The sequence below is a fragment of the Erpetoichthys calabaricus genome, chromosome 18, assembly GCF_900747795.2.
Source record: "Erpetoichthys calabaricus chromosome 18, fErpCal1.3, whole genome shotgun sequence".
NCBI lineage: Eukaryota > Metazoa > Chordata > Cladistia > Polypteriformes > Polypteridae > Erpetoichthys > Erpetoichthys calabaricus.
Window position 1 is genome coordinate 16,815,620 of NC_041411.2, and position 18,466 is coordinate 16,834,085.

The 18,466-nt window shown below is 38.2% G+C and overlaps 1 protein-coding gene across 1 annotated transcript in view; it reads left to right on the top strand.

The window, feature by feature from the left end:
- Window positions 1-1,180: 1,180 nt before the first annotated feature.
- The window catches only part of msi1b (musashi RNA binding protein 1b), a 68,948-nt gene continuing 51,662 nt past the window's right edge, over window positions 1,181-18,466 (top strand). Inside the window, 5 exon segments of the mRNA XM_028824813.2 lie at window positions 1,181-1,624; window positions 2,016-2,056; window positions 3,095-3,176; window positions 3,265-3,295; window positions 3,297-3,350. Of these exon segments, the coding sequence (XP_028680646.2) occupies window positions 1,566-1,624; window positions 2,016-2,056; window positions 3,095-3,176; window positions 3,265-3,295; window positions 3,297-3,350 (267 nt within the window). The 5' untranslated portion in view covers window positions 1,181-1,565.

Here is an 18,466-nt window from a genome sequence, read left to right on the forward strand (position 1 = left end):
GACAGTTTTTGAGTCGTCTGTTACACGATCCTTACGTTTCATCTATTTATAAATTATGCAGTTTGTTGTTTTTGAAGAGAGAAACTGACATCATGTCACCTTATAGTGGCTGAGGAAGGGCTTTTCTAAGTGTAGATAAAGGGATACTCCCTAAGGCACTATTAACTAAACCAAGACTAAAAGTTTAATCTGCCTTTATTTACATTTCACTCTAAATCAGAGCAACTTTCATTGCTTTTGTTCAAAATGTGTTTTTAATGCACTTTTTAGCTTTTGTGCTTTCCTTTCAGCTGATCTGAGGTATAAGTTTAAATAAAATATCGACCAGAAAAATATAATGTGTATTCCTTTGCTGATTAATTTTTGCATTTACATTTATTGTAGTTTTTGTAAACATTTTCAGTAATTTTTAGTTTTCAAACTGGTACCCCTGTATCTTCCTCTATGATGTTAGTGGGAAGCCAATACTTATTTTCATTCTGCCCCTTTTCTGTGTCGCCATTCTAAAAATTCCTTACAATAAATTTAATTTGCCTTTTTGGTTTATTTTTCTTCTTCTTTCTCCTTCAGGGCCTCGTTTCGTGTAAACTTTCATAATAATCTTGTTGTAGCTCTCCGTGTTGCTTTAGTTTGCCATGCAGAGTCGAACGAGCGTTTCTCCCTGTGACTTTAGTATGTCCTTGTACAATTATCAAAGACCGATTGGTTGACTGTTGCATGGTTTTTGTAATTTTGCACAGATCTTCTAGTTTATATACATAACAACTTTTCTTGTCTTTATTTTCTAACATTTTTTCTAAGCGCCTGTCTATGGAATGACTTTTTGTCCCACTTGTCAAAGTCGTGGTTTTTTTTATTTTTTAGTTGCCACTTCAACGTTGCGTTCAGTATTTCCCTCACATTTTTCCTTTTATGAACTCCGCTGTCGAGAATGCGTTTCTTAATCACTCTTTTCTCTCTGCATATCTTCTCCCACACCTAATTTCTGTAGCCTAAAGTCATGTTTTTTCAGGTTATTTTTCGTATACTCATCTTCTCGCTGCAGTTTTCCACTTTTACTCCACTTCCTCTCCGATTATAGAACACCCCTTGTATCCCTTTTTATCCAGTCGTGCCGGCACGCCGTTTTTTGCGTTTATTACCTTTTCGTTTTTTTTTTTTTACTCATATCCGATAGCGTGCGTATTCCTCTTTGGTTCAAATTTTTCACTTATTTTTCTCACTTTACCCGGTCGCAACTTGTGTATTCCTTTCTGTTTGCAAGTATCTGTTTTGGGGATTCGTAAACCCCCTCCCAGGTGTGAGGGGGGCAGGTAGGAGGCAGTCTCTGCGATTCTTTGATTCATTCATCGAGGGGTTGTCGGTCGGGATGCAGGAGGGGCGTGGTCTCCGATGCGCAGCGGTCCCGTCCCCTGACTCAGCGGCTCCGGTGGGAGCCTGTCACTCAAGTGTCCCGCCCCTCTCCCTCCCATCCTCCCTCCCTCCTCCTCGGCTCTCCCTCTCTCCCCCTGTGAATCCCACCTCTAACACTTACTGGGCCCTCGGCAGGGAAAACAGAGGTACGAATGGAGACCGAAGGGAGCCAGAGCAGCCTCTCCTCTCCGGATTCCCCCCACGACCCTTGGTAAACAATTTGCACTGAGGACTTACATCTAAACGGAATCGATAGAATTGTTGTTCTTTCTTTTTCTTATTTATTTAATTTTTTGCCTCATCGGGATCTGTATTTCCGAAACAAGCGTGGCTAAGCAGAGCCCGCCGAGGTGTGCGCGATGCTTTGATTTTGGAAGAGAAAAGGAGAATCATATCGATCGCATGCAACTTTATTTTACCTTTCAAGCTGCATTCTGCCAAAAGGAACCAACGGGCCGTCTTACTTTTTTTTCTTCTTTTTAAATTGTAGATCCCCGTTGCCAACATGGCCGATGTGCTTGCTTCTTTAAGCTTTGTATTTCTCTTTTAATTATGTTTTCTTTCTGTGTTGTTTGTGTTCTCCTCCTTTCTTTCCCGTTCAGCAAAATGTTCGTCGGGGGATTGAGTTGGCAGACCACGCAAGGTAAGCGCTTTGAACTTTTTTTTCTAAAACTTTTTCAGGGTGCAGTTAAAGAAACAAAATCACACGAGAAGGGCAGATTGTGTTTTATTTTTAGCACGATGCAACCGAGAAGTAGATTATATTTAATTTATATTTTTAGAGCGAAAGTGTAGATAAAATACATTTTACATGAACTGTGTAGTTTAAATTACGAGTACAAGAACGAATGATCGTTCGTCCCATGATTAAAAGGATTGAAAGGTGAAAAATAAAGTCTTTTTGATTAAATTTTACATTGAAAAATATATTTGACTCAACTTTAACTATTTTCCCCTTTCTCTGGAATAGAGGAAAAGGGATCGTTTGTGAGTAACGTGCAGGGAGACTGAGTTCACCTTGGTATACGGCGAGTGCCAGTCAGTCATTCGACAGGCAGCCTTCATTGCAAAGCAGAGATTAATTTACTCTGCCTAGTGGACAGTGTGGGGGGCTGATACGATGGGTATGTCCAGCCCGTTAAACGGACAAGTCAAGTATTTCTAAAAGGTTAATGTAAAAGTTGATCGGGGTTTGTGGCCGATGGAAGTGTAAGATCGCGAGCGAAATTATTTTGATAGATTAATGTGAATACAATAGTAAAATATGGTACTGGGGTATTTTGGGCTGAAGTAAAGGGGGCAAAATATTAAATTTTAGCTAATTGAACAATGAAGTTAAAACAATAAACCCAAAGGTATAATGAGTAGTGAGTAGAAAAGTAAAGTCAAAAAAGAGCCTCGGCTATTACTACATTTTTAGAAGCGCTCCATACTGAGCATCTCATAAGCACTACTTACTCATTCTTTGTTAACAAGGAGCCGGCATTTTTTGAGGGGAGTGGGTAACTTTTTACGATGGAATAAGCTACATTGTCTGTGTTTAAAAAAAGTTAAAGGTATGAAAATATGTACAGTACTTGTACTGAGTTAACATTTTTATTTTTGGGATTGGGGGAGGGGATATAGGTTATAGTAGTGACTCGCCATTTCTGTTTGCGATTGTTGTTTTCTTGTCTTGCAGAGGGTCTTAAGGAATATTTTAGCAAGTTCGGTGACGTGAAAGAGTGCATGGTGATGAGAGATCCGGTTACAAAGAGGTCCAGGTGAGCAGCTCGAATAAAGAACCGTCGTAAAAATTGGAAACGTGATTGGTGATCACAGTCATTTGCATCTCCTCCTTTTTATATTCAGAGGCTTCGGGTTCGTTACTTTCGTAGATCAAAGCAGGAGTTGACAAAGTCTTGGCTCAGGCTAGACACGAGTTGGACTCCAAAACTGTAAGCCTTTCTTTCTGGGTTACAAAGGGGGGGGGGGGGGGGGGGGGGTTGGATTTGGTTGGGGGTAACCAATAATAAAGCTGCTTTGCTTTGTGAAGCGATTCTAGCGAGCGGTAACTGTCAAAGGTAGTACCTAGGTACGTTTTATTTAATGTAGCGTCATTTACAGCGCATCCACAAGGTGCTCGAGAGAACTGTTAATATTGCATTGCACTACCTTTTGAAAATTGTGGCTTGATGCTTCATTCAACAAGTTTTTCTACTGTTGAGTTGAAAGTTTGCTTTAAAATGTTGTTTTTTAATGGTGTCCCAGACGTGCTGTAGGGGGTTACTACTGATATTCAAAAGAGTTTTAAACTTTGCAGTTGGCAAATTTCTTTCTTTTCTTTCTTTCTTTTGAGTCCCCCCCACCATTCCCCCGCCCGTTAATTGTGCTTTTTATGAGTTTGTTAGAAGGGGAAAATAAAAGCGTTCTCACTTGGTGTCCATTGTCATGGCAACAAGGGGACCCGCTAAGGGGAATGTCTTAAAGAAGCAGGAGGCAGGGGAAATTAAAATAAAAAGGCGCAGTAGCAAACTTTTTCTTCTACGAGCAACTTTGTGAAATCTTGACCGCTTTAAAAATTACATGAAGAGCAGAAGAAAAAAATACATTAGATATTTTACACTTTTTAGTCTTTCTTATATATTTAAAAGGTAAAGAAAAGTTCAGGGCTATCGAGCTGGCCTGAATCCTTCATCCCAGCCTTTGTATAGTCACAATGCAGGCTTTCTGTGTCTCTATGGGAATGGCTTACAATAGCTCCAGGAGAAGAGGAAAGGAGAGGAGGGGGGTCCTGAATATATTCAGGAGTGAAGTGCTTCAGATCTATTTGATGTCACTTCTCCTACATTCATCTTTAAATAAGGAGAGGTGTCTGTTGCAGGAGCGCGGCCTGGAGCATTTTGTTATGCACAGGACAATACGTCCGGACTCTGGGAATAAGACCATAGCCCTGGCGGTAAATGTTGTACTTCTAGAGCTTTGAAATTGGTGATAGGTAAAGAGCAGAACTTACAATGAGAGTTTTTTTTTGCTTGCTTGATCTTGACCTATTTTTTATTAAGCTGTTGGTTTTCATCTAAAAACTTATTTTTCTTAAGATAATTTTTGACTTTTTCCGTAAAAAAGAGCACCAGGTTGTAGACTGAAAATGATTAAAGTTTAATGCAAGCAGTGTGTTGTTCAGGCCTGAGTTGCTGGCAGCTCGACAGTACAATGTAGTCTGTTATTTTAGGGTGAAATGCAGCACCTGCATTTCCCCAGGGTGGCATAGGGAATGGCCCCTCCCTAACAGGCCACTGTAGGGCTCCTCCTCTTTGGCAGAAGCTGTTGGTAGATTGAGGTCAGATTTGCAGTGAGAATAACAAAAGTTTTGTTGGAGTTTTGAGTTTGTCCCTTGCTAAAGGGATGCCTGCTGCAGAAGATGAGTCTTGCTTGATAGACTGTGTTGTGTCTGTGTGTGTGTGTTTTTTCTTTTTTTCTTTTCTTTTGAGACATTACTGAAATCATAAAAATAGTAACTATTTATTAAAAATATAAATTATATTTGAGTGCATTTTTTGTCCGATTCCCTTGCTATTCCTGTTGCAGTGCTAAGGGTGGCTTGCTAAACCTGGTGTAGTAGCCATATCTTCTGGAAATGTGTTAATCTCTCTGTGCACTGATTTGTTATACTCATAAAGAAAATACCTCCTTTTATCATCTTTTGTTGTAGTGGCATGGTGTGGGAATTGGGCCTAATTCACTTGCCCCTCCTGCTATGACAAGGAGGTCTTGAGTTGATATTGATTCCTTGTGCAGTGAAACATTTTTGTTGGCTTCATGGCTCTGCTTTAAGCCATTACAAGATTTGCAATCTGTATTGCTCCCAGTAGGATGCTCCCTCCAGCTGGAGAGCTGGGGGCTCTAGTGCCTATATATTGTGTCTCCTGAGTTTTTTTGTTAATCTCTACATTAACTCAGCTGGGTCTGCAGTGTTCTGCACTACTCTCTTGGCTTGCCTGCTGCACTTGTTTTACTTAACCTGTCTGAAGTGCAGCTTGATGTATGGGCCTGGAACAGGCCGCTTTAATTGTTTGTGACCTGTTAGGCTCAGTTTTTTATTTAGTTTTATTTACAAAGGGTGGCATACTAGCATAGTACTTGGTGCTTCTGACTCACATATACAGCATCCTAGGTTCAAAGCCTGCACCCAGTCATCGTCTGTGTGGGTTTTTCACATGGGCTTTTCTCCCACATCCCCAAAGAGGTGCTTGTTAGTTTAATCTGTGATTCTAAATTGGTCCGTTATGAATGACCTGCCTTGTCACCCAGAATTGGATTAAGCAGGTTTGAAGATGTTATGTAATTAGAAGATTCTGTCAGAACATAAATTCTTTGTAAATGAAAACAGGCTGTGCACCCCAATATACAGATATTTTTAAACCTGCTTAATTAAATTCAGTCATTCAAGGAGTCAGAGAGCCCACTTGGTGATAACACACACATTTTGGAGATGTTGATGAAACCTAAATACCCAAAGAAAAACTCATACACGGGGAGAGCAAACATACTTCACTCAGACAATGTTCACCCTAGAATTTATATCCAGGGCACTGGATATATGAAGTAGCAATGCTAACCACTCTACCACTATCCCTGAACCGAAGCATTGTTGCCAATTCCTGATGAGTCCAGTATAATACCATTTTGAGATTGGAGGTTTCCAAAGTTGTGACTTTCAGTTACGTATCTAGGTAGCATGTTTTATGTGTCGACATTCTTTTATGTGAAAATGTTTTTTCTGTTATTTTTGCCAAGTTTACCCTTCAGTAGCTTCCATCTGTAGCCAGGTGGTCATTGTTGAAACATTTATGTTTCAGCACAGCTGCTGTCCACCTTACTTATTCGTTTTTGACATGTCACTTCTTACTCTGCATTTGCTTTTTTTTATCCATAGTAGTTTAATGTGGAAATAGGTAGAAAACAGGGGTTCACACATTTCTACAATTGGACATCAGGGAGAACAGGCAAGTTGCTGACAGACTGAAATTAGTCTTTTGTGTAACTGTCCAGCACCTCAGCCACTAGATTACAGGATTTGCTGCCTTTCGGAGATACCCTGTGGTATAGTCTAGTGTTGAAGAGCATGCATGAGGAATGGCTTTGTATAGCCAGTGTTGTCTTTATGGCTCCATGTGGCCCAAACCAAATATGACTGAATGGTTACAGGCAAGTGAAGTTCAGGGCAAATCAATACAGAGGGTTTTGAGATAGTGCAAATGATCTTTCAGTTGTCTTTGGTAACCTTCCAGCATACAATTAAATTACTGTCTGATATGTAGATTGTAAAGCCTGTGCTCTGATGACGTAACTCTTTATTGAGGATAAAGTGGCAGATCTACATGTATTTGAGTCTCAGGACCATCAGATGTCTTACAATAATTTTAAAAATGGCACCAGGTGAGCAGTTTTCCGAGCAGGTTTTACTTATTTCAGGTCAAGGTCATCATGCTTCTTGAAGAAGGCATTACTATTGGGGCTGGGATTAGAATAGCAGTTTGCATTAACAGCTGTGATAAGCTCTTCCAGAGGACAACATGTTAATTTACAGGCTGTACTACAGATGCAAGTGCACTTTTGATCTTGAAAAACACACAGAAGGGTCAGGTTCCACAGTTATCCACATAAATGTGGTGTAGTGCATAATAAAAATAGGGAATGGAGCTCAGACAACATTATAGTTGTTGATGAAAACCTGGGTGAATTGCGTATATGATTCTAATGTATTTTAGCATTTTTTTGATTAGGATAGACTAGTGTTAGCAGTAAACTGTAGCCTAATAACTGATGTCATGAACTGTAAAGTACAAGACTGCCAGTTAATCTCTACTGGTCATTCCCGGAACTTTTGTGAATGGGTTGCTTCATCTGACATGACATAACCCTGTAGAAATATGAAATCAGTTATATTCAAAACTTATGATTTTATAAGATGGTGTAGATTAAACACTCTATCTATGTCATAGCTGTCTATTTATCTAACTGTCCATTTAGTTTTCCGTGAGTTAATTAATTAATTGGGTGGTTTCTCAGGGTTGTGGGGTAAAGAAGAGATGATGTCATCAGTGACTGTCCCCTTGTGTCCAGGAGAGGTAGAGGTTACCTCAAATGAGCCCAGCAGGCGAACCTCAGGCACACGTGTGATAATATAAAATATGAATTTCTTCATCCCCGTCATGCATATGAATTTATTATTAGTTGAGAGGACTTATGTTGCAGAAATGTGGCAGAAACTAGTCTTCCTTGTTTTCTAATATTTCTCAATTCCTCATTCAATTGAAGCCCTACCTAAAAGACAAATCTTCTCCCATTTACCAGCTGACTGGTCAGGTCAAGGTGTTGTTGGACAAAAATTACCATCCTGTTTCTTTTCTCCCTATTATTGCAAAGTTTCCCAGTCTGAGCGAAGTAGAGATGTTTTTACTCTGCTCTGCTCTTCTCTATCCTACAGTCACGTTTGTTATGTTACTGAAAAAAGTCTAATTGGATTTACATTTATTTTTTAAATTAACTACCAGGTTGTAGTTACGGTGCAGCCCAGGCCTATCTTGGAAACTCTGGACAGAAAGCAACCATTGACAGTGGTTCAGTCTATCTCAGAGCTAAATTATACACTTGCCCATGCAGCACTGTTGCATGGGTTTAAAACTATCACAGTACACCATGGGACCAGCTACTGTATATGCTGTTTTAAACTCTGTCATCTTTTCAGGCTGAAGAGCAGATTGTAAAGAAAGTATCATTGCTCTGACATGTCAAATCTAAGATGACCTAAGCCCGTTTTTTATGTCACTGAAATTCCCAGCAGTACTCTGAAATAGAACCTCGTAGTTTTCTTTAACCCATGAAGTAGAACATTCAGAAATAAGTCGGGCGAGGATACACACTTGAAAGGCTTTGATTTTTCATTGATAGTGGAGTTTGAAAAGGCTTATCAGCTCTCAGTAAACCATGTTCATGACTTTGTTTATATTTGTAGACTAATGTCCACGTTGATCACACTTTTTTGTAATCACCTTTGCATTTTAATATCATTGTTTTGCAGGAGTGCCCTTTTGACCCCATAATCGCCCTGCTTCTTTCTAGTGGGTTAGATAGGTTACTATCAAAATGTATACATTTGTCATTGCATTGAGCACCATCTTCTTTAACAGTGCATTTTGTTGCCCTTTGAGCTCCTACTCTCATTCCATCTGCTTTTAATAGATACTGTAAACCTGAATAGGTCTAAGCATGCTGTGTGAATTAGTCTTTTTATAGAGTATGTTCATTAAGCATGTTGCTGCACATACCTAGTCTTTTTGGCTTGTCCATCTTATGTGTAATCCATATAGTATGCATATTTTCCGGAAGGTGCTATGTGTATAGATGGTATGATGGTGCTAAAGATGTCAGCCCTGTTTGGGTTTTTTTATCTAAATTTGCATCAACAGTGTGAAAAGAAATGGCATTTCTAATTATTCATTTGTATATATTAATAGTTCCACCAGACTTCTCATGCAACCATAATTTAATTTTTTAAATGACTTTTACCAAATATTCTATTTACATGATGTAGTAATATTGTCAGATCTTTACATCATTTGTCTATTGTGCATATATCGTAAATCAAAAATTGGCAGTTTCCACATTATTTACCACCCTATAACAGTTGATTAAAGTTTGTTCATACTGCAAGCCATACATGCATTGGCACTTGTAGAGAACTGGACAGAGGAATAGTCTGCTAAATGAAAGGAATAGGAAAATGTTTTATGAGTTCTCTGTATTTGACTAATCTTCAGTATTTGTGAGTTCCTGCCTTGAATCTGATGCTGCCAAGAATGGCTGTAGTTCTCTGTGGCCTTCTGTGGCTGGGTACATCATTGCACTTACTTACTAATGTTAAAAAATGATGGCTATAGATGGTTATGTAAGAAAAAACTATTTTATCATATAAAGTTATTTTTATAAGTGATATGCATGATATTATATAGAATAAAATGTGCTACTAAATTTGTATTCAACACTTTTGACCCACTGCTAAATAGAGGATTCTGTTGTATGTTTGTGTATATCTCATACATAGGAGTCAGTAAAATCTGTGCCTGCATACATCTGGAAGGTAAAAAAAAAAATTAAGTGAAACTAAATTCCAGTGAAAAACAAAAGAAAATGACATGAAAGCCTATTGCTAAAGCATTGTGTATCCTTTTTTCCAGCATGTAATTAACTTTTGCATATTTGTTCCACTATATATGTGTATTTTTTCTGCTTTGTGACATGTGTTAATAGTTTGATTAGCTAGATGAAAAGAGGTGCATCGTGGTGCAGTGGTAAACACTGCTGCCATCTGAACCTAGAGTCTTTGGTTTAAATCTCAGTTTGCTATGGTCTTTGTAGAGTTTACATACTGTCCCCAGGTCTGTATGATTTTTTTCTACAGGTTTTGTGATTTGCCCTTCACATCTCATAGAGTTGCAAGTTGCCTAAAGCACAAAGCTGAGTTGGTCCTATGTGAGTCAGTGTGCCTGATGCTGCTTAGGTAGGTTCTGACCTTCACAACCTTGAAATGGATTTAGTGGGTTCCATGCTAGATGGATAGATGGATGTTTACCTTTATGGACCAAAATTTTTGTTTGTGGTAGGGGTTATAAAACAGATGTGTCTTCATCTAAACATGAATTAAAGGACAATTTGGTATTTTTCAAGCCTGAGTTATTTTATCACAATCGTGGTATACGTTAATTTTCCATGCAAAATTGTATTCTTTTGCAAAGTATTTTTTTATATATAAATGAAAAGAGCACCATTAACAAACATTAACATAAAATACTTAATATTTCATGATTATGTCTGTTTTGAATCTGGACAAGTTTTGAATTTTAGTAAACAAACCTACCTCAGAAACATGGAAGGTATATGAAACAAAAGAACATTGGAAGTTTTTTTTTACAACTTCTTGGCATTTTCCTGAGCTCAAGATAAATATTTATGTACCTGTTCATAGTGGCTGTAATGGATGGAGTTTTCAAGTAACTAAGGAAGAAAAATAGCACAAAATTAAGTGATTTAAATGGTTTAGTGTGGCATTGGCATTTTCTTTTTCATTGTCAGATTTATCACTGCTCTAAAATGGCAGCTAATTTGACTAAATCTTGAGAAAAACCTATTTTAAGCACTTGTACAGCTCTTAAACAATGGCAATCACAACATTCACAAAACAAACTATAGTAAACAATGCCCAAGGAGGCTGCAAGGTTACCATGGAGGGAGATAGGTAATGGTGTGAGGAACACTGCCAAGCTTCTTTTAAAATATAATATTCTTAAAAGAAAAATTATATAAAATATAAATTGCAAAAATGTCATGGATAGGCAGTATTATATGTGTACAACCTCAAGACATAGTTCAATAATGTAGAACATTCTTGGTTTGAAAACCGTCATATTTGGTAATTTTTAAGACATTTTGTTTTCATGTATGCACTCACTGGTGCATTATTAATGCCATTTTAAACTATAACAACTGGCATTACATTTTTTAACTATATTAAAAATGCTTCACTTAACCTAATTTACCACGGCAAATTCATGTATATCATTATTGTGCCTTGAGCATGGGAAAGGAGGAGGAGGTTGGAAGTTGATACAATGCATAAGGTGCTATGTAAATTAAACATTACTATTATTATTATTATTATTATTATTATTATTGTAGTTGTGAAAAAATAACTTTGACTTGTAAAATAACATGGGTTATTCTTAATGTGGTCAAGAGAAAAACTGACAACTCGTTGTAATTTGTTTAATACATGTATCACCTCCATTATCCAACCTGCATGCACACACCAATACTTAAACATGCAGCTTCATTACAACTTAACCTAACAATCATGTCTTTTGGGTGTGGATGTAGTACCAGAGTACCCAGAGAAATACTTATGCTGACATGGAAAGAAGGTGCAGAGTCAACATAGAAAAATGTAGTATGGTGGCACAGTGATTAAAACCGCTGTCATAAAGATGTGTTTTATTCTCAGACTAGGCACTGTCTATTTCCCCTTTATGTTAATCAGAGCTCTCAACCTGACAAAGTCCTGGCACCTCAAGTATTTATAATGAAATTGGTAACATTTTGCAGCTTTTAACTTTGACTGATAGTATTACTGCCTTGTAGCATTTAGGAACCATTTTGGATCTTTGAAGGGTGCTTTATTTGTGGAGTCTACAAGTTTTAATCCTGAGACATCAGGCATGGCTGAATGGTGATTATAGTGTGGGGAATATAGGTCCCATGAGTGCCCCCCATCAATGAATGGTGCCTAACCATACGAGCCATGAGTTTCATATGACCTCATTCTGGGAAGCAGGTTCAGAAAACGGATGACTCTTTTTTTTTTTTTTAAATAAACCTTTTTTCTGTCTTACTTATTTTGTTACCAAGCTCGTCATGAGTAGTTCTGTGGCTAACAAGGGTGCCTTGCAACAAGAAGAGCCTATGCAGACTAACCCTAACTCTGACAACTCTAACAAAGATAAATTTTTTAGTAACTAGTCAAGTAAAACTGCATCACTTCTGAAAACTTTGAGGAATCCGTTGGGGATTATAGGGCATCACAACTCCATAGAAGGAAATTACAGCCCTGCTAGCAGTAGAGCTAGCAACCAAGAAAGTATAGTATCTTTAGTTATTTTATTGTGCTTCAAACTTTTCTGAAGTGCTAAATTGTATAATTCAGTAAATTATTAGAATAACATGTTGACGTTTCAGTTTGGGATCAGACATCAGTACAAAATTACCAAAACACATAGGCAACATGTGCTGAAGATGATAGATATAAAGCAAATGGGGGCATCAATAAAAGTTTACAAAGTAGGTGTACTACACGAGAAAGGCATTGTTTGTCCTCTTTTTGTAATCTTATTTGCTTTGTATAGCTTTCTTGTGACGGTGCTTCATTATTAAATATGGTAAATAAAAAGCAAACTGAATTCTTGCATTCATATAGTAAATATGGTTAGGTGACTAAGGCTTTTGGTTGAATGCTAGTTGAATTATTGCCTATGCAATCCTGAGTAAGGCACAATCTTAACTTTTAAAAGTTATGTGTAAAAGGTTGTAATATATTCCGATCTTGCATGATGCCTAAGATAAAGGTGTCTGTCAAGTATATAATGCAAAAAATATACATTTGAGTGTGCTTATGAACTAAAATTGTTAGTCTTCAGTGCAGTATATGTTATTCACATCTGCATTGGTGTATCGTAAAATATAATATAAGACAGATATTTAGGCATTGTAATTTTAAGTATTTTATTCTTTATTTTTAATTTTCATGAAAAAATGCTGCCATAGTTCATTGGCCCCAGGTGAATTCCCTCTGTTTCTACGGAGACTTTTATTTGCTGCTTCTTGCCAGTCTCAAGGTGTGGGGTTTCCTGTGAATGAGAGATGCAGATTCCTGCCGTGATTAAATTGCTGTCCTCCCTATTAGTCAAGGAAGCAAGTAGGCATTGGAGATTTTTTTTTTCTTACGGCTCCTTTCAGAATTCCAATGTAGGTTTCCGAATTAATGGGGAAATGTGTAGCATTCCAGATGGAGGCATAGCCTTGTTTAGTAACCTTGCGAAAGTCATTTTATGTGTGAGACATAGGAGACTGCATCACTGTGTGCTTTGTACAACACTATTACAAGGAGCTTTCTGCTATAGTAATGTACTTTGCATGTTTCGTGTTTGTGAAGACTAGTGATCTGAGTTTCTCAAGGTCACTTGGTGTGTAAATGGTAGGGATTAAACTTGTAGGTATAGCAGCTAAGAAAAGAACTCTACAAGGTTACAAGTTCAGTTTCCACCTGTGATCCACTGTGTGACCCATAGTAACCTACCCATGGTCCAACTGTAAAAAAGTAAATGTACAACCAGATATACTATTTTTCTGTACTTGATGTTCACTGTAGAAAGATGCTATATAAAATATAAGTTGTTGGTTTGCAGCCTTATGATTGACAGTCTAGTATTTTACCCACTGGGACTGATACAGTATCAGTTTGCATGTGGGACATACCACACTGAGCAATAACCCGAGTTACAGATATCAGTGTGCCAGTGTTTGAAATTCTACATTGTTTGTTTATTTCAGAATTTTATTTATATTTCGTGGTTAGGTTGCTATAGTCTTTTATTAATGTCTTTAAAGCATATTTTTATTTGTTTGAGGTCTGTGGTGATAGTATGGTGCCTTTATCTTTGGGCAGCACCTGTTTATAGTGTGGGTCTCATTGGAGTTATTTTGCTTTTGGGAAATTTTTTAGTATGGGTGAGGATCAGGAATGCAATGTTATGTCCTGATGGATAGCACACAGGGAAACATGAAGTTAATGTGTGTAGTGAACGCTGCTTTCGGTCCCTTTGTCTTAGTGTTAATTTTGGAGACCACTTGATGTGGAGGTTGTGAGGAGGCTGTACCGGTGTTCTATTTTTCAAGTTTATGAATATCACTGCCACTGACCTGCACCCCAGTTGGTGAATAGTGTTTTTGTAACTGACAGTTTGTAATGTATGTATATGCTAAGCTGCAGTTTCTTAGTGGGAGAAACCCTGCCTAGCCTTCCTTTGGATTTTAGAGACGGCACTTGCAAATCGCTATTGGTCCTGTGGCATACACAGTACTCATTCTGATTTTTCTGCTGGGTCCTGATGAGCTGTTCCTTATTGATATTCAAAAGCACTAATGGAATTTTTACTGTGAACCCAGTTCCTTATATCCTTTCTGGAGGCGAGAGGGCACTCTGCCTGAGGTTTACCGCTCTAAATCTGGCTACTTATTGGGTGTTGTGGGCTGAATTAACCCGGCTGTTTTTAGAAGGGATGTTGCTCTAACAACAGTATGGAATGCGATAAGCCCCCAGAGATCAGGACATGGCCTGCATGACGTCAGTCCTGCTGTTTACTCCGGGGGTTTTCTGCAAGTGAACAGTTCCACATATTGCAGATGCACCTGCAACCAAACGCTTGAGCAGTTTTTTTCTGGGAGTCAGCTGAGCCTGTCTGACTACCTTATTTTGGTACTTTTAAATTTACTGCTTGTATGGTAATATTGTCCTGTATATTACAGAAAGGATATTGATTGGTATAATTTCTTTCAGTTTAATGAAGAAGTATGGACATCACCCTGAAATATTACAGCCCTCCAATGCTATGGAACCAATGGGAAACATCAGTTTCCCAGTGGAAACTTCCAAGTAAATACCCTTTGAAGAGGTAGATGTCAGTGGGACATTTGGAGACAACTGTGCTACCAGAATTTGCCAAGCTATGCCTGTAGAAGTGGCCCGAGTTGCTTTGAAAGCTTGCATATTATAATCTTTTTAGTTAGCCAATAAAAGGTGTTATTTTGCTTGACTTTTTGTTGCTTTTTGAGAAGACCAAGTAGCAAGTCAAAAGAAACCTTTTGTTTCTCCAAAATGCTGATCCTAAATTCACAAAAACACAATAAAATAGACTTCACAGTGTTATCTCCAGAAATAGCACATGAAAGCAGCATTAATTTGTGGGGTTCATGTGCTCCCTAATAGGAGTTTTATGAAGGCAAGGAACACTCTGGAAATTGTACAGTCAAGTGCGACAGTGGTATTTTTGTGCCTGGGCAATGGTAAAATAATGTTAAGCTGCTGTAAAGGAGATAATTTGTATAAATGGCCTATTGGATGTTTTATAATAATTTTGCCCCCCAAAATATATGGATAAGGGTGCTTTAATGAGGAGAGGGTTACATTTTGGTATGCTAGAGGATGGTGGATAAGTGTTTTTTTTTTTTTGCAGAAGCTGTAACACAACCAAAATTAAGTGGGTCATGGTAGTACATTGGTCAGGTATGGTGTAAAAGTGATTGCCTCTCCTCATTTCTATCCTGTTGCTTTCCAATATATTGCTAAAGCTGCAAAGGTGGTGGCCTCTATGGTAGTCTTTTGGAATTATGCCATGCTGCTCTGCCAAGTCCGTAGGGTTTTGCTGTGCACTACAGTACTTGTTGTTTTTTTTTTTTTTTTTTTGTTCTGTTGTGGCTGTTAAAGGGAGCTGGCACTTTGCCGGCCAATGTGTATATGTCAGTATTTGATATTTTTTCTGGGCCAAGTACAGTATTAACATATTGTCTTGACTTTCCAGAGACTTGCTTTAATGTGCCTGTTGTAAAATGGAACATCATGGATGTTACCTTTTGATGGTCTATTTTTCTGAGAAATAACTTAAGTCTCTGAACTGATTATAAGGTCTTTGTAATTTTTTGGTCAACAAAAGTAATGATGTCAGGGTAGATAGAGACTTATGGAGTAACAGGACCACCAAAGGAGAGAGATCTGCCTTTTTAATTTTGGCAGGGATTGATTAGGTAGTGTTTGAATGCATGCCGGAGGGCAAGCAGCTGTCAGAGAAGCCAACTTCAGGCAGCAGGTTGACTAAGGCTGTTCTGACTGATGATTGTGGGCAGCTTGGCCGAGTTGCAGCTTGGTAGACAGTCTCTGTATGTCACTCTGTTGGTCTTTGTCAGAAATGTATTGCTGTTAACCAGATGTCTACCAAATTTGTTTTCCTTGCTTAACTGGACCTTTTGTGAGCTGAGGAATGACCTGCTTTCTTAGCCTGCTTCCCAACTATACTATATTTATTATGAATTTGAGGAGTATTTCCCTAAGAAATTATCACATTTCAGTTACTAAACTAATTGTTGTTCGCTTACATTCGGCCTCTGACATGGATGATGCCCTGTGCTGTACACGGCTAAAGGCTAACAACAGACATTAATTCGTGTGGTTGCACAGCCTTGTAGGAAATCAAAGTAAGCATTCTTCAACAAATGGACAATAATGTGATATACAGTATTTTTATGTGGTGTTTCCTCTTGTTGGTTTGAACCACAGATGTAAGCAGATTGTAAGGTCCATTGGAAAAATTATCATGACAATAGCCTGCTTTCACTACTATTTGCCATTGCCATCTTTACCCCAGTACTCAGAGCAACACCTTTTACAACCACTGTCCTCTATCCCTTGTCCAGCAATGTTTGTGTGCTGCCCACCAGTTTAAATCATTACTAGCTTCACTCCTTAGCCCATCAGTAAAGTATTACTACTGTATTCTATTTTTCTCTCTCTGCCTCCTTTCATGTTCCATCACTGCCTTCACTCCTAAGTTAAAGGATGCAGGCTGTTGATATCTTTGCTCTTTTCGTGTTTACTGTTATTTCTTAGACTTTTTTTGTTTATCTCTTACATTCAATTTTACTCAGTTACCACAAGAACCCAATTTTTATGAGAGTTGTCCATACTGTTCCAGCATCATGCTAGTTTGGGATCCACAAGGCTGAAACCCACCTGTGGTCTGGCATATTCTTTATTTATTCACTTTTAACTCTTTATATCATCAGTAGGTAATTACTACAGGCAGTTATTGTAAATGTAGGAAAAATTTAATTTGTTAAATTACAACTGGTTGATTAATAACAAGTTTTTAATGAATCTTGTCAGTATTGCGCACAAGGTGGAAACTAAACCTGGATGGGACTCAAGTCCATTACGTTATAGCAGAGCTCAACTGGAATGAGTCTGCCATGGAGACAGGCCACTGCTGCCACCTGTAATCAGATATCTCATTAGTGACTGGAGCGGACAGAGTTCTTCCTTGACTGACTATGTCAGTTGCTTTAGGCATAGAGTGTTGTCCTGAGTTTGGATTCTGTGTGTCCAGGGTGGGACAGATCATAAAGGGAACCCTTTCTGTTTGAAGAGTTACAAAAGGAGGCACATACACCCACTGTCAATTACAGAAGGACAATTTAGAATTGTTGGTCAGTGTACACATATTTGAGATGTGGGAGGAAGGTGGAGTACCAGGAGAAAACCCACATAGATGGTAAGAACATACACTTAATTCTGAGACAGTGACCAGGAGAGAACTCAGTCATGTCGCCAGAGCTGTGAGGTAGCAGCATGGACTTCTAAGCCATCATTTTGCCACCTGGCAATACCTTTAATTTTTAAAATATACCTATTTCATATTATTGAGCTGGCATAGACACTTAATACTAGTGTGTGTAATGTATGTGTATATAAATAAAATTAGGGATGCTCTGATCAGTTTTGTAAGGCCTGGTACTGTTCACCAATACATGGGGCCTCATGCATAACGCCTTGCGTAGAATTCGCACTATAACATGATGGAAGCACAAAAGCCGAAATGTGCTTACACACAGAAAAATCCAGATGCAGGAATCTCTGCGTTCTTCCGCTACATAAATCCCGCTCAGCGTGGAAATAAACGCACGTGTACGCTCTTGCTGTCCCGCCCCAACTCCTCCCAGAATTACACCTCTTTGAATATGCAAATCAATATAAATAGCCCTTAAGCCCAGCGTTCTGTGAAAAGGCAATGGCAAAAGTACGAGGAAAAATAGAATTTCAGTGAATACCAAATGGAGGCAAAGAAAAACGTACTATTTGTTGGTTTAAACAGTTATATAAGCAACAAAAGGAAGTTGATCGAGTGACATAGCGTGTTCGGAGAAACTCGAAAGCTCAAGTTCACAAAGTCGCACAGTGCCCGAAATAAAAAAGTTGTCACATATCAAAGTCAGCATGAAAAGGTGACTCGTAGCCCACCGTCTGAGTGTCATATGAAAGCTTATTAGGGTACAGTGAAAAAAAAGGCACACTGTGTGAAAAAAGCATGAAATGTCAACTTTAATCTCGAAATTTTCCACTTTAATCACATAGTTTATTTTGTCATTAAAGTAGAACATCATAAACTTCATCTTAAAATTGTTTAATTTACTAGTTTCTCAAATCCCATCGTAACTAAAGTAGCACATTAAATGCTTTGTTTTGTATTTGATCTTATATGTGCTCTATGTGCCCGAATCACTACGTGCTCTTCCTCTGACAGGACACAGAATCCATTACGTTCGTAATAGTACAGCTCTCTGAGTAATTAAAATACCGAGAAGTATAAAGTATACGTGATATCATTTTCATGATGATATGAGTTAAAGCATG